At 37.5% G+C, this 24335-nt stretch overlaps 2 protein-coding genes across 3 annotated transcripts in view; one reads left to right on the top strand and one right to left on the bottom strand.

The window, feature by feature from the left end:
- Positions 1-7155, top strand: part of LOC127413803 (nesprin-2-like) — a 152352-nt gene extending 145197 nt beyond the window's left edge. Inside the window, 5 exon segments of the mRNA XM_051651217.1 lie at positions 227-355; positions 658-849; positions 952-999; positions 1621-1670; positions 4350-7155. Of these exon segments, the coding sequence (XP_051507177.1) occupies positions 227-355; positions 658-849; positions 952-999; positions 1621-1670; positions 4350-4560 (630 nt within the window). The 3' untranslated portion in view covers positions 4561-7155.
- Positions 6866-24335, bottom strand: part of LOC127413824 (estrogen receptor beta-2-like) — a 29022-nt gene continuing 11552 nt past the window's right edge. The window contains exons 3-10 of one of the 2 annotated variants that reach the window (XM_051651266.1): positions 20931-21121; positions 17887-18003; positions 15058-15408; positions 14154-14292; positions 12024-12157; positions 10573-10756; positions 10156-10389; positions 6866-7809 (exon numbers count right to left, since the gene is read on the bottom strand). In XM_051651266.1, coding sequence (XP_051507226.1) covers positions 7746-7809; positions 10156-10389; positions 10573-10756; positions 12024-12157; positions 14154-14292; positions 15058-15408; positions 17887-18003; positions 20931-21121 — 1414 coding nt within the window. In that variant the 3' untranslated portion in view covers positions 6866-7745. The remainder of the gene's footprint in view (positions 7810-10155; positions 10390-10572; positions 10757-12023; positions 12158-14153; positions 14293-15057; positions 15409-17886; positions 18004-20930; positions 21122-24335) is intronic. The other variant, XM_051651267.1, reaches the window with a different exon arrangement.

The raw sequence follows: 24335 nt of genomic DNA, 5'->3' as shown, positions 1-24335 counted from the left end.
CAAATTTTTTAAGCTGTTCTTCAGAAGAAAGAAAGTCATACACATCTGGGATGGCATGATGGTGCATAAATCGTGAGATTTATCGTGAATTTTCATTTTTGGTTGAACTATCCCTTTGAGTCCTTTTAAATCTGATATTGTAAACCGAGTACCCGCAGACAAGCACCATGTAATCTAGACCTGTGAAAAACAGACTCAGTCATCACATATTGTTCTGTTTTCTCAGGAGTTCCATGAGACTCTTCACTCTTTACTGCTGTGGTTAGCTAAAGCAGAGAGCCAGCGTTACATGGTCAACATCCATGACCAAAACACAGACCTCAACATCCTGCAAGAGCATCGAGTCACACTCAAGGTATGTGCGGGCAGGTTCTGTTATTCTTGTGAAATATCAGAAAATATACCCACAAGAATAACAAAACCTAATGAAACCATCTCTGTAAAAAAGGGTAATAGTGGAACTAAATAATGTCTTGATTCATATCTAAATTTTTCCGAAGTTGACTAAGGTTTAATAGTTATGTTAGGTTTAGGGAGGTTCAGGATTAGTAGTTGCTGTTGGGGTATTTTTTGGTTAGAGCTTCTGTGCCATTGACAACTTGAGCATTTGCTGATTGTTTGGTAATTGGCTAACTTTTTCATGTTTTCTGGTCATAGGCTGTTCAGCAGGACTTGCAGTCTCGTGAGAAGGAGGTGTACTTGCTGCAGGAGATCTCCTCCCATATCCTACTACAGGACCAGGTAGAAGACACCCTGGAGGCCAAAGAGAAGGTTCACGTCATCTGCAATAAGTTACGGCTGTTAATCAGACAGATCGCACATGACATTCACACACTGCAGACCAGACTGGTATGTTTCATTCAATCACACGCATACAGACTCACTGCAGCAGGTCAGGCTGGTTTATTTCACTTGCATGCTGATATGCTGATGTCCGTTGTTCTGTTGAAGGACTCATCAGGTCCTGATGTAGGCGGGAGAGTGTCAACGCAGCACAAGGTATAGAACTGGTTAACTAAATTGTTGGTGTTGTTTACAAAGTCTAGATAATTTAAATAATTTTACAAAGACATATAGTTTCAGTCCTGGATGCTAATTGGTCAACAAGAGTGGCCCAGTTGTGCTAAAATCCATGATATGCAAAACACCTGATCACCATGTCACTGTACAGCAGTCATTAGATGTGGAAGGATGGCACTTAATTCATTTGCAGAATAAAATCATATTTAAATGACAGATTCTGTCATTAATATTTTTATTATGTAGAAACGGTTCTGTTAAAGCAAAAATGCATTCAAGACTGTGATATATTGTAAATATAGTCTCCTGCTGGTCATGCCTAGCAATGCCCTTTAGCCATTATTATTTTCAAAATACTTTATATCATTGCCTCTCTCATAGCTCAAATAATGCAATAACTAATGAAGTACATATTCATTGTTGCAAGTTACAAAAATGTAGGTTTCGTCTTGTAACAATGCTCTTGGAGACTGTCTGTCTGATTTTTGGCAGAAAATGGAGGTTTCAAAGAGCAACTAGTGTGATTTTAACTGGTTACTAGATCAAAAGATCTCTGTGAAAAAACTGACTCAATCCCCTAATCTCTCTGTCTCTCTCTAGGAAAGCACAGGAATTCAGGCTGTTTCACGGGGAGCTTCCACAAGTGTCAGGTATGCACTGATAGTGTTTCTGTCTGTGAGTGTGTATCTGCTTTCAGCGATGTGTTTTTGTGACCTTGCGTGACCTAGCTGAAACTGATGTGTTCTAGTGCGCTCTTCAAAAGTTCTACTCGCTTTAACCTCCTGAGATCCCCGCATGACTGCTGTGTGCATTTTCCATTTCTCTTTTTGATTTGTAACTAGTAGCACCTAATAAACAAGCAAAAAAAATTTTTTTTTAGAGCAAATACTTATCCTAAAAATTGATGTCCACGTGTGTGGACAGCGGGACTAAAAGTAATACTAAGCTATAGAAAGTCAGATTTTTTTAATCAAATAGTTTATGTCCAGGAGTGTTGGTTATTCATGTTTCTGAGATGTTATAGACATTACAGCTGATTTTCTATAAAGCTGAATAAATAAAATGCAGATAAAAAGTAATGGCCAGCATCATCAAATCAACATTCTAAAAATAATACATGTTAAATAAAAATTTGCATTATAAATTCTGAATCTATATACTGATAATCATTGTCCCATGTATGCCAAACATGTTGAGTGGTGCATACATCATCTGCAGCCTGAAACTGAACTTTTGGTCAGATATTAGGAGTGAATGCACTTAGGTGCATAGAAAGCTATAGTATGTCCCCTTGTTCCCTTACTCCCTATTTAGTGAATGACTTAACCTCCAGTGTGCTGTCTGTCTGCACTGGTTTCAAAACAGTTCGAAATGCACCTTATTTTCATCCTAACTCCATATAAAGCCTCTGAAAGCAAAAATCTTCAGCTTTTGGATGAATACATTTATTCTCAATGTGAACATGATTGTAAATATATAGGAGTGTATTTACTAATGTTAATGAATAGAACAGTATTGTACAGTGATAACAAAATAAAATATAACAGCATTTATATTAAAATGAAGCGAAATTACCCGCAGATGTGTTAATGTTGAAAATTATTAAAATAACTAACATGTTTTTTCAACTTTTGAGTGAATTTTGAGGGAATCCTAATTTCCACATAAGTGGACTTCATATTTATCAGTGCGCTGACTCGCGTAAAAAGAATGGACTTTTTAAAGTGGCATATCAAACAAAATTAGAGACGCTGCTCTTTACAACCAAACAGGTTTCAGTCAAAAAACTTAAGAGGTTTCTTACCAGAAGCACTTTTGTTGTTGCTGCACCCGTACTAGCGCTTCACGGAAATCGAGGTCATGCTGTTGTCACATGATGCATTGCTCCAGGAGTTCAACTCTTAAATGACAGTGTAGAGTCTTGTGAACAGTGTTCAGTCGTTCAATTCATTTTAATAATGCGTTGCATTTAGCAAAGCCAAAATACAATATCCACACATGTGGACGCAAGGTTGTACTAGGTTAAAGGTTCAATCAGTCATTTTTTTCCTCATTTAAAATGTTTTACTTCTAAAGAAATAAATAGTAATTTTGATACATATGTATAATATCATGACCACTTACATGAGATGAAGAATTCAGTCTTATCAGTAACCTTGTAAAAGCTCTTTTATTGTACATGGGGGTGGGGGCACCTCATGGGGGCAGCCATGTTAGCATCACATGACCATCTGAATACTACTCGCTTAATCTCAGTAACTGCACTGTTATTGGACACTTTGATCAGTCCTATTTTCAAAATCAATGCCAAAATGTCACAATTTCTGCCAGGGTATGCAAACTTTTGAGTACAACTGTATAATTTTTCAGTGAACTTGTTGCCTCCTCTCCAAACATAGCGCTTATGGTTGTGAGCATAAAGCTCTATTTTGGTCTTGTCACTCCAAATTACAGTGTGCCAGAAGCTGTGAGGCGTGTCAAGGTGTTGTCAGGCATATTGTAACCGGGCTTTTTTGTGGCATTGGCTTCTTTCTGACAACTCGACCAGCTAATTTTTGTTCAAGTATTGTCGTATTGTGCTCCTTGAAACAACCACACTGTCTTTTTCCAGAGCAGCCTGTATTTCTGCTGAGGTTACCTGTGGGTTTTTCTTTGTATCCCGAACAATTCTTCTGGCAGTTGTGGCTGAAATCTTTCTTGGTCTACCTGACCTTGGCTTGGTATCAAGAGATCCCCGAATTTTCCACTTCTTAATAAGTGATTGAACAGTACTGACTGGCATTTTCAAGGCTTTGGATATCTTTTTATATCCTTTTCCATCTTTATAAATTTCCATTACCTTGTTACGCAGGTCTTTTGACAGTTCTTTTCTGCTCCCCATGGATCAGTATTTAGCCTGCTCAGTGCATCAACATGAGAGCTAACAAACTCATTGACTATTTATACACAGACACTAATTGCAATTTAAAAAGCCACAGGTGTGGGAAATTAACCTTTAATTGCCATTTAAACCTGTGTGTGTCACCTTGTGTGTCTAAACTTTTGTTCAGGGCCATTTGGGTGATTTCTGTTACCATTATGATTTAAAAAGCAGCCAAACAACTATGTGATAATTAATGGCTTCATATGATCACTATCCTTAAACAATTTTTGCATGATCAGTCCTATTTTCAAAATCAATGCCAAAATGTCACAATTTCTGCCAGGGTATGCAAACTTTTGAGTACAACTGTATAATTTTTCAGTGAACTATTTTTTTAAGTTCATTTCTGCGTAACAGTCCATCTAACCTCTCCTTTCCTCTCTGTCTCTTTCTCTTCTTCTTGCAGGGTTGCCAAGGCTGATTCGTCCCGAGCGAGGCCCTTCCTTTATCGTGTCTTGCGAGCTGCTTTGCCCCTTCATGTCCTCTTCCTGTTGTTGCTGGTTCTGACATGCCTGCTGCCTCTCTCAGAAGACGACTACAGCTGCACTCTCGCCAACAACTTCGCCCGATCCTTTTACCCCATGCTCCTCTACACCAACGGACCCCCACCAACATGAGAACGGAGACTTATTAACCCCTTGTTAACACTCTGCTCCAGTAAAATTAGAAAGAGGAAATAGGATGTATTAAGTCCACCTTTCCCAGTTAACTATCCTGTAGCAGATCCTTTAGCTCTGTTTGATGTGAGAGACAAAACTCTTACATTTGGACATCATTATTCAGTAGTTTTTATTACAACAATCAGAGCATGCAATTGTTCAGCTGACATATAGTAACTTTACATTTCTGGTTCTAAGGTCTGTTGCTCAACGGAGAGGGATTGTTCTGAAACCTTCCCATGTGAAAGATTATATTTGAATTCTTAGAGAACTTTTCGGGGGAAAAAAAGTACAGGCTAAGTGCTTCATCACAGGTGCACTCAAAACAGTTTTAACTGTATTATGTAGCAAAATAGAACTGTCTACTCTGGGAGTCATGGAAACACTGAAATTCTCCTTCACACAAAAATAAATGTATTTATTTTTTAAATGTAAATCACAGAATAATTTAAGCTATAGCTCACTCGAGACTGTATATTTAAATAGAAACCCTGTTGATGCGTCTGAGTGAACAAGACTCGCCTGAAAATCAGGTAATATGTTCATGAACGAGTTGTATAGTTTCTGGGAATCAAAGTCAATGTGCAATGACTTGCAATGATGAAAATATTTTATTTGTAGCTCTTTTAACTGCTCTTTCCTTGGTCAAAGCCATGGATAGAAATGGAGAGAGAGAGAAAGAGAGGTGTCAGGGTGTGTGAAAATGTAAGTCTTTTAAATTTTAGTCCTTTTATGTTTTAATTTATTCAGCCAAGTTTGATGGCTGTGTTTTGTTTTTTTGTGTGTGCGTATGTGAATAATGTAAAACTACTTAAGTTGTTAAATTATCTCAACAGATATATGACACTGATTTATCTGGTTATGTTTTTATGGCTTTGTAGCCCATTGCTAGAATTCTTTTGGCGGTAGACTGGTCCCCAGACATTTTTTTTTCTTTTGGTTTTTTCGATCAGTTGGATGTTTAAGGTGACATAAACAAAGCCATTTCAAAAGGATCCACACAAATGTTTTTTTTATTTTTATTTTTTTTATGCACATTGCAGAAAAGATGTGTACTGATATTTAATATTGCTGTTCTGAAAACCCATGCAGTGAAATCCAGTTATTATGGTAATAATTTTTTGAAAAGCCAACAAGTTTCACTTTCACTCTTACTGCCAAAGTGTCAGATAATTTGTTTTGTTCTTAATGGTTATCTAAAGGATGCTGTTTGTCCTCTTGATGCAGTTTTAATTTAAATAATTGTTGTAGTGTGGATTACATAATGGGTCAACTGAAAAAGGCCATGATATAAATAGCCATTAATCACAGAGAAACAATAAAGTAAATTTTATTACAAACGTATTTTTATGCAAACCTTGCACTGCCAATGTGAGCCACAGGATGAAGAGAATATTGAATCTCTAATTTCTCTCCAACATATTCATTTCATTTTTCAGCTGTGTACAGTTTTGCCTGAAAATGTTTTTAGAAGGTCTACAGGGGCCCCTGGTCTGACATTCAATGAGGACCCGACATCACACAGCCTGCAGCTCCTCATTTACTTAGCACTTTGAAAGAGAGGAACAAATGAGTCTGACACACTTAACTCATCATTGGCATTCACTTGTCAGCTCAAGTTCATGCTGTCATTTAAGCAAAAGGTGGACAAACCAAACACTCAACTTTTCACTACAATTGTTATAATATTTGAAATTTTAACATAACCTTAATTTAGCCCTGATCCTTATCTAACCCTAACCAATACCTAACCCTAACCCTATGCGATGACTAACTCTAAACTATATAAAACCTTAACTAATGATAAAAAAAGACTCTGAGTCAAAATGAAAAATTGCTAAAAAAATTTCTGAATCACAGAAACATTTAACCTATTGCTCACTAATAGACTTTGAGGTCAGTACATTTTTACCAATAAAAATTATGTTAGTTTTGTGCCTGCTATGTCAATTCTGTGTATCATCAGTAAATCCAATGATTTGTGTCATATTATCCATCATAATTTTCTCCCATTTAATGCAGTCAACATTTCCAGGACACTTTTTTCATCTTAAGTTGCAGCTGATGAAGTGATTACACGGGGCATTTCCTAGAAAACTTGTGCCACTAGTTATTTTCTTACAAACTAATCATGATGCATCTGGAATTACACATTCCAAAAGTTATGTTTCCGGAATAAAATAAAAATGTTGTGCTGAATATGCGTGTAAGCCAGGCTTTACGTGAACCACTGAAAGAGACAAATATTTTCACAACTCACAGATGATTTTAACACAGTCTCACGTTTACTGTCAAAAACAAGGACTTTATAAACCACAAAAGATTTACAATCAAGGAGCACCACAGGACAGCAAATACAACCAACATCTTATATATAGACAGACAATGTGCAGATAATGCATAAACTATTATGTGCGCACGGTTTCCATTTAGCTAGTTGTTTGGCCAGTCTTCAGAGAAAGAGAGGAACAAATGAGTCAGCATTTTTTCTGAGATCTTTGATACACTAAACTCAACCTCATCATCACTAGCAGTCATTCGCCATTGCTTAACTGGTCAGTTTGCTGAAGAGCAGGAACACAAACCAAATATTTAAAGGAGCAGTATGTAATTTCTGTGCCACTATTGCAATCTGTTTGTTTGTGCAGGCCGGTGACATTAAAACACTGGCTCAACCAGTGGTGTGAGTTTGGGGTGAGACTATTTGTTTTGTTAACCAATGGCGTGAGTTTGGGGCAAGACTATTTGTTTTATTGAACAATGGCAAGTGGGGGGAGTGTTTGAACACAATCATTATTTTTGCAATTCCATTTGTTGCCACTAGTGGTGCAGAAATTACAAACTTCACCTTTAAATGAACCAGCTATATCTATAAAAAGATTCAGCGGTAGAACATATGAGGTTTCTTGAACATTGAACACGACGTGTTATGATTGTATGAAAAAGGATTTATTTTCGGGATGACGTCATAGAAAAAGGAAAATAATGTAGCTCAAATTTGGTTTTGTTGAAGCAGGATTTAGTTGTTTGTAAGCCCTGTTTGGTTCAGGTTGTCGTTTGTCATTAAAAGTTCCTTTCTGCCAAGTCCGGTCCGAATGCAGTTCTGGATCCAGGAAGGTTTTTAACCCACAAAAGGGAGATTGTCAGTCTGTGTCCATATCCTCTCTGTTCAACCAAGAATGCAACGTCTCGTCCAGTGACTCCGCTCTAGAGTGACAGAGACAATATGTAAAACAATGTTGCAAACTTTCTGTAAAAGTAATAAGTCAGCCTACATTTTATATAACTTATTGAAAGATTTATTATTACCACAGGAAGTAACCTTAACTCACATTTAATTTCACACATTTCAAGTAAATGACTTTACAATAGAAGTCTATGGGGCAAGTCATTCCTCAATTTAAAAACAGAAATATGCTGCTTTTCGTGCACATACTGTATTGGGTCTGTTCTAAAACCTAGTGGGCGCCCTACGGAGGCAGCATTTTAAGACATTATAGGTGCGCTCCCGATGCGAAGGCTGTTCCAAACTGCTGCCTTCTAACATATCTCGTTTTGACCAAATTCTAAGGTTGCATCGGATGTATCCTTCCCCAGGTAGGCGATCCCAGAATGCACCGTGATGAGCTCATGGGAAAATAAATCCAAGATGGCGGACAAAGCAAAACAAATTTTGACTATAAATATATTTATAATCAGGGTCATGTAACGGGATTCCGTATTTAAAATACAAAATATAAGTAACTGTATTCCACTACAGTTATAATTTAAATCATTGGTAATTAGAATATAGTTACATTCAAAAAGTGTTTTGATTACTGAAGAGATTACTTTGCATTTTATTGTCATTTGTTTCATTTAATATTTAGTCCTTTCACATGGAAAACATTTATACATATAAATGATGCGATCCAAAGTGCATTTGAACAGCGGTGAAACACTTTCTTATGATGTGTTACATTCATACGAGCAGACAGAGAAGTAAGTTTGTTTGGAGCAGAAGAAATAGAAATAAACCTTGTGTAAATTGTCAGCTTTACGCTAAGCTAAAATGCTATTTCTAGCCATTTTACATGCACATGTTACCAGACACAATCATATTTATTTATCAAGAAAATTCACGTTGGATCATAATTTCTTTTTTTCTAGTAAGACCTTTGATATTAGGGCAAAAATCTTATTCTTGATAATAATTTTTTTTTAGTTTTCCTGTAAAAATATCTAAAAATCCTTAAACCAAGATCAGTTTGATTTATCTTGTTTTAGAAACAACACTGCATAAGATATTTAGGTTTTTCAGAGAATGTATTTTTAACGTGTGTATTTTGTCTTATTGGCAGAGTTTTTATAGTCAAAACAAGTGAAAAAATCGACCAGTGCTGAAGAAGTAATCCAAAGTATTTAGAATACATTACTGACCTTGAGTAATCATTTTACAGCATATATTCTGTAATCTGTAGTGGAATACATTTCAAAAGTAACCCTCCCAACCCTGTTTATAATCCATTCAGACAGCTGCCTATGTAGGCAGGAGACAGCAAGGCAGCTTACATAGTTTTGGAACAGACCTATTAATTCTTCCATAAAAGAATGTGTGGTAAAGGAATATTCCAGGTTCAATACAAGTTAAGCTCAATCGACAGCATTTGTGGCATAATGTTGATTACTACAAAAATGTATTTCAGCTCGTCCCTCCTTTTCTTTAAAAAAAGCAAAAATCAAGGTTACAGTGAGGCACTTACAATGGAAGTGAATAGGGCCAATTTTCAGAGGGTTTAAAGGCAGAAATGTGAAGCTTATAATTTTATAAAAACACTTACATTAATTCTTCTATTTAAGCCTATGTATTATTCGAGCTGTAAAGTTGTTTAAATTGTAATTTTTACAGTCAATTTAGGGTTTGTTGACAACATCGTCATGCAACGAAGTTGTAAAATTGTCTATAACTTTACACAGAAAAGGTTAGTAAGTGATTATATCACACTAAAATCATGTTTACACGCATATCCTTTATGTCTTGTGGCTATACTTTTGAAACTGAGTATTTAAAAATTAGCCCCATTCACTTCCATTGTAAGTGCCTCACTGTAACCCAGATTTTTGCTTTTTTTTAAAGAAAAGGTGGGACGAGTTAAAATAAATTTTTGTTGTTATCAACATTATGCCACAAATGCTGTAGATTGAGCTTAACTTGTATTGAACCCGGAACATTCCTTTAAGTCTTGTGGCTATCATTTCAAAGTAGTTAGTATTTTCATTATTATTCTGGTGCAATGAGGTTGTCTAAATACCACAGACTTTCATAAATGCAGCCAGTCCAAATTATTTTCTGTGATAATACTAGACTGTACTAGACTGAATCCAGACTATTCCTAACAAGTCAATTAATGATTGATTATGACTGATTGAAAACTCAAAAAATAACCTTCACATATGTAGGTTCCTCTAAACCCTGACATCACAACACATCATTTTTAGGAACACTTTCAAGCCGACTCACTCCACAGTTCAACACAAGCGTGTCTCAAATTGCATGTCTGAGCGTTTACTCACTGTGGACTGTGGCAGGTCACAGGGTCGCTCTCTTTCAATGCAGGCTGCAGTCTTGATGAGTTTAGATGGGTTTCTGGGGTCTGTTGTGTGTCTGGCTGGTGGGCGGAATCTGTGTCAGCCGGCAGCATGCGGCTGCTCTGAGAAGTGTTCGCGTCCAGCATCTCTAGCAAAAGATCGTACAGAAGCACCACATTTTTTCTCTTCATGCTCGACAGATGCTCAATGCCTTTGTTGCTACGGACAACAGGAGAAGAGAAGTGTGATAAGCAATAGTGGTTAAGGCTGGCCTTACAATCCTCAAGAAACAACTAACCTTTGGACCCCACTGTATATCTTTGTACTAGCTGTCCATTATGTTGCTCACCATCTAGCTTTTATATAGCACACATGCACACACACTCTCTCTCTTAGTGGTACCTGAGGTGTCGTATATGTGAGAGCAGCATAAGCAGGTGGGCGAGCCGAATGGATTGCTGCTGTGTGGACAGTCCGGTTCTGGAGATGGCCCAAACCAGAGCGTCAGTCACAGAGTCCAGCAGCCTCAGAACCTTCCCACGACTCTCCACATTATCAAGGTTCTGTGGTGAGCTTGAACAACTATCTGTTCATAAACGCAAAAAAGGTAGAGATCTGAGACAGTGAAAGAGAAAATATATATTCAAATATATCAGTGGATTAATGCAGTGTAAATTATGCTTTATGTACAAGGCTGATTTGTCCTTCAATCCATCTCATTAAAGGAATAGTTTACTCAAAAATTATAATTCTCTCATTTACTCACTTCATGCCATCTCAAACTCATATAACTTTCTTTCTTCTGCAGAACACAAATGAAGATATGCTGTTTTTAAGTCCTTTCTGGAGTTTGGAACTGTTGGTCCCCATTGTATGGATATACTGTATTCACATCATATCTCCATCAAAATGTCTTAATTTGTGTTCCACAGAAGAAAGAAAGTCATTTGAGCATGAGAGGGCATGAGGGTGAGTAAATCATTAGAGAATTATCATTTTTTGGTGAACTATTCCTTTAAGGATTCATTCATCTGATTTTCCTTGGTGATTGTACTATGAAAACATACTGTCACTTTAAGAACTCAAAACTTCCGCCCTAGTTCAAAAAGACAATTTTTTGAATATAGGCTGCCAAAATGGCTCTTTCCGAATGCTTTGGGTTTCCAATGTCAGAAACCTGAAACATTAACAAATGAACGTCCATATTTACACATCAACAATGCCTATTTAACAACCTGGCCCACCAAGTCACGATGAAGCAGTACAAATTAAGTAGGACAGATACTATTTTTCCTAAACATCAGAAGAATGTACGATAAGAATAAAAGTGGAAAAGTTAACCAAAAATCTTGAGATGTTACTGGCTGTTTGTAACACCTGCCACTCTGCATATCCTTTTAAAGAATAACACCATTAAAAATGAGCAACTGATGTTTATTTTTATAAAGATCCCTGATCATTTCAGTCATTTCAGATATTAACAGTTTGAGCAGCACATTTGAACATGTATTGTTTTGTGAACCTTTCACAAATCACAAGGTAAGACAGAGGCTGTTACTGAAGGATGTGGACATTTTGAGACACAAGAGGGCAGTGTTGTAAGGTGACCATGGACCTGTCATGTTAATCAACACCATAAACACATATTACCGTAAATCCATAAAAGTGTATTTTTTTTATATAAAGTCCAAAAGTGTTTTTTCTATGACAAATATACACACTTTTCCCTGCAGTTATGTACAAATAAATGATTCAAATCTATTATCTCAATAGACATGGGGATAACACACACACCCACCCACACCCACACACACACACACACACACACACACACACACACGGAAGTGTCATACTGGAATTTAGAAGGATCACGGCTTTGAGACACACATATTCCTCTCTCTGTAGCTTCAGTTCTCTGAATCTGGAGGTGGTGGCCAGCAGCATGTCAAAGATCTCCATTATGCCTTCAACACAACTCCCCTCATCCCTGAAAGAGAAAGAGGTGTTTCAAGCAGAATTAGGAGAGTGCAAAGAGTTTCTTTTTTTTTTCTTCTTTTTTTTCTGTTTAAACATCAGTTGCCAACATCAGTCAAAAACTTTAATTAAAAACGAAGTGCTCTGTTTTGTTGAAAAAACCTTTTGAATGAGTCACGTTCAGTATGGACAGACAGATTGCTTTTCGTTGGACTCTAACCGTATTGCATGTGGTTAGGACATGGTGTTAGGCTGAAATTATCTATAAGAAAAGTTTGATTGGAGTATATATAGTGCATTACTATAAGTGGTCAGACTGAACTAATTAGAGATGTTTAACATTATGGTCCGGGGTTTAGAACAAAGCCTAACCAGAAAGTTAGGAACATCAATACTGTGCTCTCTCTCACACACGCACACTCCCTCAACCCCGTGTGAGAAATGAATAGTGCAAACTAAGCTTGTGTTATCAATGCAATCAATGTATAGTCATTCTGAATTCAGTTTCCCTAATCAATGGGCAACAGTCACACCACGCACGCGCACACACAACAGAAGATTATCTGAAGGTCAATGAATAAATCCAGCAAACACCAGTGCTTCTCAAATGTTACCATCAAGCAAGACATGATTAAACCTCTCCCGCCTGCAGGTTTCACACATCTGAACTAAGGCCTTTTTCACACTGACAGCATAAATCCAAATTTTTTGATGTCTGGTTAAAAATGTATTGTTTTTATGTCCTCTGAACAGCAAAGAAACACATCTGCATTCAAAATCTGATTCAGGACTTCTGGACATTAAAATTCAGATAATACAAACAGACAGCAAACTGTCTAGACACTGGAGAGAGGGAAGTTGACCATTAAAGTAAACATGAAACAACATTAGTTACCAAGTGAAACTGGACTATAAAATGATACAAAAAAAAAAAATTGTAGGACAGGGCTTGATTTTACACTACCAGATTTCTGTTCCCAGCTGTTACAGAAAAAGTAAACTGGCATCGTGCTGGAGACCCTACATCATTACCATAGCAACAAAAATACAGTAGGTAAGCTGGAAAATGACTGCCTGAACACACAGGCCTGATTTGAGCACTTGAAACAGAGTAGACAATTAAGGCCTGTTCACACCAAGAATGGTAACTATAGCGATAACTATAAAGATAACTATTTTAGCATCTACACCAACAGATGATAACGTTCTGTTTGTTCTAAGCGCGTGCTGCAGTTATGTTCACAATCAAGAAAATGGATGTAGATGACCTCTACATAGAAACCAAAAGAAAAACAGACGGATACAACTTCAAAGGAGACAAGACAATGTTGTCGACATTAGCGCTGGATGAGATCAATTTATGCTACCAGCTTGCGCTAGATTTTCATTATCTCATCTCCGTTAATACTGAAGAAAAATGCAGAAAAAACATTGCTGGTTCTTAAGCAGGAGTTTCAATTTTGTTTGTGTGTGTAATAAATGGCGAGCCGGTGCTGGAATGTGTTAGTTTGAAGATGAGTGCACATTGTGGTTCTGAAGTTGGATGGATTTTGATTGGCTGTCAATGTTTTTATCGTTCAACAACTGGAAAAAATAGATCTGAAAAAGATCCCAATGATATCGCTCCACGGTTATAGTTGTGGTGTGGACGCCGTTATTTTCTTACAGTAAGAACAATTTTTAAAACTTTATGGTTATAGTTATCATTCTTGGTGTGAACGGGCCTTTAGTCCAATCAGACTGGATTTGAAAAACAAATCAGACTTGTTCTGCAGTCTAAATGCAGTCAAAGTGTCATCACAGAATCATGGTCTATTTTGATTTCAAGAAAGTGTTTTGAGTAGATCAATGTGCAATTTATGATTGTTTCTCCTAAATGAACATATTACTTTTTACGTAAAGAAAGTGTCTAAAATCCATATTTTATCAAAATATTAAATACTACATATGTCTATATGTTATGTGTCATGCTTGCTGTGAAAAGAGCCATTTTTAGTGGGAAGTTTTACCGGTTGAGTTTGAGGTCTGGTGAGAAGATGAGTTTCCCGGGATGATCCACAGATCTCCACATTAATCCCAACATGAGAATATCCAGCCAGCAGCATTCCAATAGATGCACCTGATCTGACAAACTCAGCTCCACAAAACCTGCGAGAGCAGTTGCAAACACATGAATGGCTTATATCCTGTCTGCTCTTTTCCATATAATAAAAGTGAATGAAGACTGGCTTTGTCAAGCTCCAAAATGACAAACAAGCACTATAACAGTATCATAAAGTTGGGTCATGTGACTCCCGTACTATATTCCAAGTCTTCTGAAGCCATTTGAGGTTTGTGTGAGGAACAGACCAAAATGTAAGTCATTATTCACTAATACACTTCTCCTCCGCCTGAGCTCTTAAAAGACTACACTACAAAAACGAACCAACTGGCTCTCGCATGTGTTGTGACCAAATGTCATTGACGTCATTAATGATGCCATATTTAACTTGAAAGCTACAGCAGAAGTAAAGTGAATAGCATTTTTCAGTCTTGTTGTCACAAAAAGCAATCACATGGCTTTATATCACAAGACTTGTAACACTTTTATTACACATTTATGGTGCTTTTTGGTCATCTTGGAGCTTCACATAACCAGTCCCTTTTCACTTTCATAATATGGAAAAGAACATCCAGCACATAAATAAAATAAATTCACCTTTTGTGTTCCACAAAAGACAAAAAGTCATACAGAATTAGAACAACATGAGGGTGAATAAATGATGAGAGTATTGTCATTTTTGGCTGAACTATTCCTTTTCCTTATAGAAATAAAAAGAAATTCAAACTGGATCACCCCAAACTGGCAAAGTTCTACACAATCTGATTAATCAGAGTAATTTTTCAGATACCTATACAAACACACACACACACCTGGTATCTTCTTAGCCCAGCTGATCATGAGCACAAGCTCCCTATCAGCGAGGTTGGTTAGTGACATCATCATACTGGCCTCTGTGTACGGCTTCTTAACTGGCTCTCGCAAGTAAATCTGAGGAGGCTCCGCCTCCAGAATACAGTTCACCAACTGCTCAGGGGAGAGGTTCAGGCCACGCCGCTCAGCCCCACCCCCTGAAGGGAAAGGATGATGAGGGGGATTGAGAGGAAATTCTAGATGGTGCTGGGAGCGACCTCTGACCCCTAATGCCCCGCCCAAGCTTTCTCTATTCTGGGGGGTGCGGCGATGACAAGCACCACGGTAACTGCAGCGTTCCCGCCTCACATCTGTTCACACACACAATTACACACACGCATCATAAACACACACTCAGCACAGCACACACTGTCCAAAACATTAACATACTTATTATAACAGCTTTTCAGGGCATGTAATGATAACATGACACTTTGAAGTATGACAGTAACAGTAACAACTGAGTTTGCACGCATTGCTGCACACCACTGTTAAAGACTCAATCTGCATCACGTCAACAAACAAACAATGGTAATGCCAATATAAGCACAGATAATTCAAATTCAGAGAATTCAAACAGCAATTTATAGACACTTTATAGACACCAGAGATAAAGAGCAGGTGACCATTTTTGTCAATGTAAAACAGCATTCAAAATAATTTTTACTTCCATAATGTGAGAATTGACTAAATCATGAAAAGTGGCCATTCCATACCAGAATAAAGCAAGATCTGAATGCGAGTTTGAATGCAATTCAATTCCACTTTTGAAATACAGTTGAAGTCAGAAGTTTACGTACACCTTAGCCAAATACATTTAACCTCAGCTTTTCACAATTCCTAACATTTAATAATAGAAAACATTCCCTGTCTTAGGTCAGTTAGGATCACTACTTTATTTTAAGAATGTGAAATGTCAGAATAATAGTAGAGATAATGATTTATTTCAGCTTTTATTTCTTTCATCAGATTCCCAGTGGGTCAGAAGTTTACATACACTTTGTTAGTATTTGGTAGCATTGCATTTAAATTGTTTAACTTGGGTCAAACATTTTGGATAGTCTTGCGATGTTGCTTCAATATATCCACATAATTTTCCTTCCTCATGATGCCATCTATTTTCTGAAGTGCACCAGTCCCTCCTGCAGCAAAGCACCCCCACAACATGATGCTGCCACCCCATGCTTCACGGTTGGGATGGTGTTCTTCGGCATGCAAGCCTCACCCTTTTTCCTCCAAACATAACAATGGTCATTATGGCCAAACAGCTCAATTTTTGTTTCATTAGGCCAGAGGACATTTCTCCAAAAAGTAAGATCTTTGTCCCCATGTGCACTTGCAAACTGTAGTCTGGCTTTTTTTATGGTGGTTTTGGAGCAGTGGCTTCTTCCTGGCTGAGCAGCCTTTCAGGTTATCTCAATATAGGACTTGTTTTACTGTGGATATAGATACTTGTCTACCTGTTTCCTCCAGCAACTTCACAAGGTCCTTTGCTGTTGTTCTGGGATTGATTTGCACTTTACGCACCAAATTATGTTCATCTCTAGGAGACAGAATGTGTCTCCTTCCTAAACGGTATGATGGCTGCGTGGTCCCATGGTGTTTATACTTGCGTACTTTTGTTTGTACAGATGAATGTGGTATCTTCAGGCATTTGGAAATTGCTCCCAAGGATGAACCAGACTTGTGGAGGTCCATAATTCTTTTTCTGAGGTCTTGGCTGATTTCTTTTGATTTTAATGATCAAGCAAAGAGGCACTGAGTATGAAGGTAGGTCTTAAAATACATCCACAGGTACACCTCGAATTCAGTACACCTCCTATCAGAAGCTAATTGTCTAAAGGCTTGACATAATTTTCTGGATTTTTTTCTGTTTTTTTTCTCCCAATTTGGAATGCCCAATTCCCAATGTGCTCTAAGTCCTCGTGGTCACGTAGTGATTTGCCTCAGTCCGGGTGGCAGAGGGCGAATCCCAGTTGCCTCCATGTCTGAGACCGTCAACCCGCGCATCTTATCACGTGGCTTGTTGAGCGCGCTGCCACGGAGACATAGCACATGTGGAGGCTTCACGCCATCCACCGTGGCAACCACGCTCAACTCACCACGCGCCCCACTGAGAACGAACCACGTTATAGCGACCACGAGGAGGTTACCCTATGTGACTCTACCCTCCCTAGCAACCGGGCCAATTTGGTTGCTTAGGAGACCTGTCTGCAGTCACTCAGCATGCCCTGGGATTCGAATTAGCGAACTCCAGGTGTGGTAGCCAGCATCTTTTACCACTGAGCTACCAAGGCCCCCATTTTCCAAGCTTCATAAAGGCACAGTTAACTTCTGACCCGCTGGAATTGTGATAAAGTCAATTAAAAGTGAAACAATCTGTATGTAAACAATTGTTGGAAAAATTACTCATGTCATGCACAAAGTATTTGTTCTAATTGACTTGCCAAAACTATAGTTTGCTAATATTAATTTTGTGGAGTGGTTAAAAAATGAGTTTTAATGACTTCAACCTAAGTGTATGTAAACTTCTGACTTAAATTGTACAGCTGGCACCCACTTTTGAGGAGGCCTAGGTGACATCAGCAGAAAAGAAAAGATAAATTGTGAATCATGCACAATCAGACCAGGAACATGCACTGCAAAAGTAAACAGGGTCAATTTTCATTTCATGTTGACTTTAAATGACTCTCTACTCTCGTGAATTGGGAATCAATAAAGCATGTATTTCTTTCTGTATACAAATATGTAGCGACACACACACAGAAAGGGGCGGTACATCTGCCTACCACACTTCATCATGCCCACTTCATAGCACTTGCGCAGTCGACAGGCCTGGCAGCTCTTGCGTCTGCTCTTGTCGATAGTGCACTGGTTGGTAGCTGGACAAATGTAGTCATTGTGTCCTGAAGAAGATGAAAAGAAAACCAAATCCAACTCACTTTCTTAAGTGTCGGTGGGGTACAGCGGAACTTTACTAATAAACAGAAGGCTACCTTGGTTGGTTAAAAGGATACTTAACTCAAAAATGAGAATTCTGTCATTGTTTATGCACCTTCATGTGTTCCAAACACGTATTACTTTCTTTCTTCAAAAGGAGATGTTAGGCAAACTGTTAAGCCTCAGTCACTATTCACTTTCATGGCATCTTTTTTCCATACAATGAAAGTGAATGGTGACTGAGGCTATCAGTATGTAACATTCTGCCTAACGAATTAAAATTTTTGGGTGACCTATCCCTTTAAATTCAGCATATTTGTCATTTCACTCTGCTATCTAAAATAAAATGTTCTTATTATTTTATCTAATGTTTGCAAATTCAAAATTACAACATATTCTTATATGGTTTATTGTTTTTGGTTTTCTCCCCTTTTTCTCCCCAGTTCCCAATGTGCTCTAAGTTCTCATGCTGGTGTAGTGACTCGCCTCAATCCGGGTGGTGGAGGACAAATCTCAGTTGCCTCCGCATCTGAGACTGTCAATCCACGCATCTTATCACGTGGCTTGCTGAGCGTGTTACTGCGGAGGCTTCATGCTATTCTCCACGGCATCCACGCACAACTCACCACATGCCCCACCGGGAGCAAACCACATTATAGCGACCAAGAGGAGGTTACCCCATGTGACTCTACCCTCCCTAGCAACCGGGCCAATTTGGTTGCTAAGAAGACCTGGCTGGAGTCACTCAGGACACCCTGGATTCGGACTCACAACTCCAGGGATGGTAGTCAATGTCTTTACTCGCTGAGCTACCCAGGCCCCCAAACATTTGGTTTTTGACTGAAAACAAACCTTAGTAATATTTGCAGGAATGTCATAAACTGACCTGGGTTTAAACTTTAAACTGGTAAAAATGTCCTCTATGATAAGGGAGTACATGTCCTTCAAAGAATAAAATACTGCATGGCAAGGTTATTATAGTTAACTGAAACTGAATCTAAAACTGAAACGAAATTCCAAAAAAGAACCTAAAAAAAAAAAAATGAAATTAAAATGAAAACTAAAATTTTTCCAAAAAACTAAAACTAAACTGAAACTATCATGCATTGCTTCAAAACTAACTAAAACGAAATAGAAATATTAATTTAAAAAAATGTCAGTTTTCGTTTTTAATACTTGGACTTGCATGTCAAAAAACTGTTTTTGTTTATTTTAACGTCTCCACGTACTGCATCGCAAACATGCCATCTACCGATGAGTTTCAAAAGAGAAACATCATGGCCGGAAGAAGACATACCAGCGGGGTTTGGGCGTTTTTTTTTTTTAATACTGTGCATTGACAGACAAATCAAAATGTTTTGTTTCTCAACTGGCAACTGGCACAAATAATGATGAAGTCCCTCTGTAACAGGTTTGCCTTTGTACTGAACTCAGAGTCTTCTGGGTTTGATTCAACACCATCAGCTGCATGTCTGATGGATCCAACCATTTCTGTTATCTTTCTCTCGAAGAAAATGGAGCCACTAAAGAATGCAGTGTCATTTGTGATCCAGTTGGCAACACAATATAACCAGGCATCGGCTTCACCTGAGATGGGTGGCAGGGAGGACAACAGCACTCTAGATGGTGTTCAGGCCTCACCCACTTTTCTCCAACATTTCAGGTTTCTTGCATTCTATTTGGAGACTGACTTGACTGCTGGACAAGAACACACCAGAGACGAAAGTATACACTCTCAACTGAAAAAATACCTGGAAGAGGTAAAAATGGAAGTGCAAGTAGAATCGCCAGTCCAGTTCTGGCGAGCAAGGGAGGCTGTGGCACTAGACTTAGTGTGTGCCCCTGCTTCCCAAGCCTTTGTTGAACAGATTTTTTTCAGTGTGTGGGCAGTTATCATTAGGGGTGAGGAACAGGGCCACCACATTACTGGAACAAAGAGTGTTCCTCAAAATCAACAAGAAAATTCTGTCTGATTGAAGACATTTACATCTACACACTACTACATACACACACACATTGATCTAATGACAGTCTGAGTTAACAACACCTGATTCAGTGTTATTAGCAATTTTCTTTTTTTCAATTGATTACAAATACTATGAATGTGTGGCATGCCCTGAATAGTTCTTTTTTTTTTTTTTTTCAACTTCAAAGGGTTAAAGGTTTGTCACCATCCATAAATGGTCAAAATCCATTGCTGTTCAAAAAATAAAGGGATACATACCTCTTTGTCCTTGGATGTTGTTTTTACCATGTTGTATGTCAACCTAGCTATACACTATGTAGAAAATGAAGACTGTGTAATCTGGACTGAATAGGAAATAGTTTAATTTAAAAACATAACACAAAGTTGTCCCCTGACAAGTCATTTACTCATCTGTGTTAACTGAAATAGAAATAAAAATAAAAAATAAAATATATTGATATACTAAAATAAAAATGAAAACTAAAATTAATTGGAAAAATAAAACTAACAAACACAGTTGGTAAAATAACTGAAACTAAACAAAATAATAATTTGAAATTGAAAACGAAATAAAAATTAAAACTAAATTTAAAATCAAAAACTATAATAACCTCGCTGCATGGTTCAAATTGAGGTTCAGTATTCTCATGTGTTTTGACACATGTGGCCTTTTGGGAAGCTTCTAATAATTGAGAGGTCAAAACAAAAATGTTTTAAAACCTTACGGGGATCCCAACGGTATCTGAGCAAAAACATGTGGGAAGTGGATTCAAGAAAAAAAGACTGTGCTACAGATTAAAGACTTAAGAAAGCTCAAAACCTAAAATGTTTCCATCAAAAAGTACCATCCATTATCGTGGCATTTCAAAGAAAGAAGACCATGTTTTTTTTTTTAAATAGTTCATGGAGTGACCTTGACTGTGCTACCTTGAATGCTCCGTTTGAAGAAAGCCTTGCACCCCTCACATGACCAGACACCATAGTGATACCCAGAGGCGTAGTCATGACACACTGCACAGAAGTATGTGTCTCCTTTACTCACAATCCCTGGCAAAGGATTCAAGGCATCATCACCTTCCAGTTGCCGCCCTAACAACTTTGCATGAGCAAGGACAGAACTATAAAAAAGACAAAGGAATATATATATATATAGATATATATAGATAGATAGATAGATAGATAGATAGATACAGTAGATAGATAGATATAGATATATATATATAGATATTTTTTCACCCCTTTTATTGTCTATAAAAATCATAAATCCAGTTACTTAGAAAAGTAATAACACACCTCTTCCCAACAAGCCGCACAATTTGCTGTACTGTCTCATTCATGTCAGTAGCACAAATGGTGCAGGATAGTTACTTATGAGCAATTTCCTTAGTAAGTCCTAAGTATAAGCAACAGTAATAGAGAGCAACAGTTGGGTTCTGGAAGTAAAAATCCCATTCATATTCTCCATTGACCAACTGATTTTTTAACAAAAAACTGCTGATATCACAAGTTGTCATTTCTGGATCCAACTTACCTACATTCAGTAATGGTGGTGGTAACTGCTAACAACAATGTGCTTCTGTTGAAGCCATCAATCTGTGTGGCTTCAACTTTGGTGTTTCAATAATTGTGGCATGAAAAAGGGTCTTGTCAGCTTTACTTAATCCATTTGTGTTGGGACAAATATATATATATATATATATATATATATATATATATATATATATATGTATATTTGGTTTTGTTTACTGAGACTGGGCTTTCTAGTTTTTTTCTAGAGGATTCCAGCACGGGATTAAAAGGGATTAATTTTTAAACCAAATTTATTTTAAAAATAAATGAAGTGTTATTTTATGTGTCTTTGTGCAAGATGACTATAAAGGGGGAGACTTTTTTGTTATGTTGAGATTTAGAAAAGTATGTTGCAGGGTTACCATCACGGTGAAGAGTGGAGCTTGAACCTAGGTTGAGGACCAATACACTTTAAATACTCCACATATTGCTTTATCAGCTAAGCAATTGTTGTGTGAGTGACCATATTATACTCAGCATTGCTTTCCACCAGCTTGTATTTGGCATACACTAGCTAGCACACTAGAAGAATTTCATTTTATTTGGCAAGTTAAATTTTGTTGGGTTTACTCGATCTAGTTTGGGTTCCCTCTACATGGTAATTAGTAGTGATGGCAAAAACGAAGTAGTAAAAACTTCTAGTTTGAAGTGCTCAAAACACTGCATGCTGAGGACATCTGCTGGTCACAGGCATGTAAATGCAATGAGAAAACTCGAGTCAAAAATTACACAATGTGATTGAACAACAAAACTCGCCCCCTCCCCTCCAAAAAATAAAAATAAATAAATAACGACGGAAATCCGAAAAATAAGTCTTATTAGCAGGTAAGTAGCATATCTTCTGCTGTTGTTTTGACTTATTGAAATCAATTGTTTCAAAATAAATAACGTTACAAAACTTAGGCAACGATGACATCAGCTAGTCATATCAGACAGTCAAATGGTGGAATCTATTAAATCTTAGCTAGCAGGCAAATAGACTAAAGTAGTAACTGGTTTAGAGATTGGCATTGTTACCAGCATAAAGTATATTTTTTTCCATTGTCCTTCTTTGAGAATGAAATCAAGCACTGCAGTAACACGACTGGACAGTCGGACGACTGATGGAAGTAAGCTATTTCTCACCAAATCCGTCCTGACAGCTTTTGTTCATTTCTAACAAAAATATCTTACATAGTTTAACTTTAAAATTTGAGTTTAAACACAATAACCATTTTTACAATAAATGTCAGGTCTTATTTTCCTATATTTTGTCAAATTCTGGGCTTAACTTTTACCAAGACAAAGAAAAATTTCAAGAAAAGTCTAATAATATCTTTCACTGTGCACCAATGCACAACATTTCCATCTGTAATTCATGTTATTTTAACTGTATGGTCTTCAGTCAATTTTACACATTCATCAATTTTAATTATGTATTGTGCACCTATAAACTTGACTGCATTTCACCCCTTTCTTTCCTTGTTAAATGCGATTAACTGGCTCCCTTGCTGAACTGAATGAACAACAAGCCTCCTCTCGTTCAGTCGGTCAACAGATCCTTATTCATGAACAAGATGACTGAGTGAGTGGTTCATGTATTTAGCAAACAAGTTTACCAGTACATTCATTTCGTTAATGAACTAGAGGTCGACCAATATATATATTCTGCAGATTAATCGGCACAATAACAGATTTCTTGAACTATTGGTTATCGGCAAAAAATCCACACAGATAGTTTTTCTCCATTGCGTCCCGTGCTGGAGCGGCTGGGAAGGGTCCACTGTTGTTATACAGTATGAGAGCGGCCTCTAGAGTGACCACTTCACTGATGCCTTGTGGTGTTTGTTTTGACAGTGAGACTCTGCATGGAGCGGAACACTTCAGATGCGGATTTAAAACATCAATAACGAAAAGGTATGTATACAGTACACATTGTCATATCATTATAAAGTAATTAATTTGTTGACTAGATGCTGCATTAGTAGAGAACAGCAGTATGTTTGCTGACAAGGCTGAGAGGACACTAACATTAAAGCTAACCACAAGCAGTTAGAACAATGTGACAAAATACATGCAAGTCCTACCCAAATGTTTAAATGTCATGATTGTTACCATCTATTACCATCTATTTGCATTAGTTTATATCCAGCTGGTCACGTTTATGCATTTGTTAGCCAGCTAAGTTGCATATTTAATGCTAGTGACATGGGAAAGCAAATTAATATCTTCATGCAGCCGAGAGAAACATATAAACAAATCAGAAACGCATCTGATTTCAATTAAAAAATTTTATCCTCACTGTAATACGATGACTTCAGATCGATCACATCCTTGTGCTAAAAAAGTCTAGAGATAGCGCAACAAATACAGTTTAACAGAAAGCAGGTGTCTCAAGATGCTTTTAAAGTTCTTTTTAATTAGACACATCATCTAAAAACATCGCTCCTGCACAAGATGCTGAATAAACAAAAACAGAGGAAAACAAAGACGTTCATCTAGCGTGTAAAAGCGTTCGGTGTAAACAGCCTCTTACAGTTGGTGGAGGTCTTTGGCCGTTGCGTCTTCCTCTCTTATAAGCATTTCTCAGATTAAGCAATGAGTTGTTTAAATGCTTTGTCAGAAAAGATATTCAACTTGGAAATGTGTGTCTCAAGATCCTCATGTTAGGTTCCCGTCTGTTGTGTACTGTTTGTTTGTACTGTTTGTTTGAACAGCCCCTGGCCTGGGCTCATAGTCGGAGCCACTTCACCACCAAGTTCAGCTGAATACCACTGCTACCTG

The sequence above is a fragment of the Myxocyprinus asiaticus genome, chromosome 23, assembly GCF_019703515.2.
Source record: "Myxocyprinus asiaticus isolate MX2 ecotype Aquarium Trade chromosome 23, UBuf_Myxa_2, whole genome shotgun sequence".
Lineage (NCBI taxonomy): Eukaryota > Metazoa > Chordata > Actinopteri > Cypriniformes > Catostomidae > Myxocyprinus > Myxocyprinus asiaticus.
The sequence above is the reverse complement of the archived record's forward strand: the minus strand, read 5'-3'. Positions and strand labels throughout refer to the sequence as shown.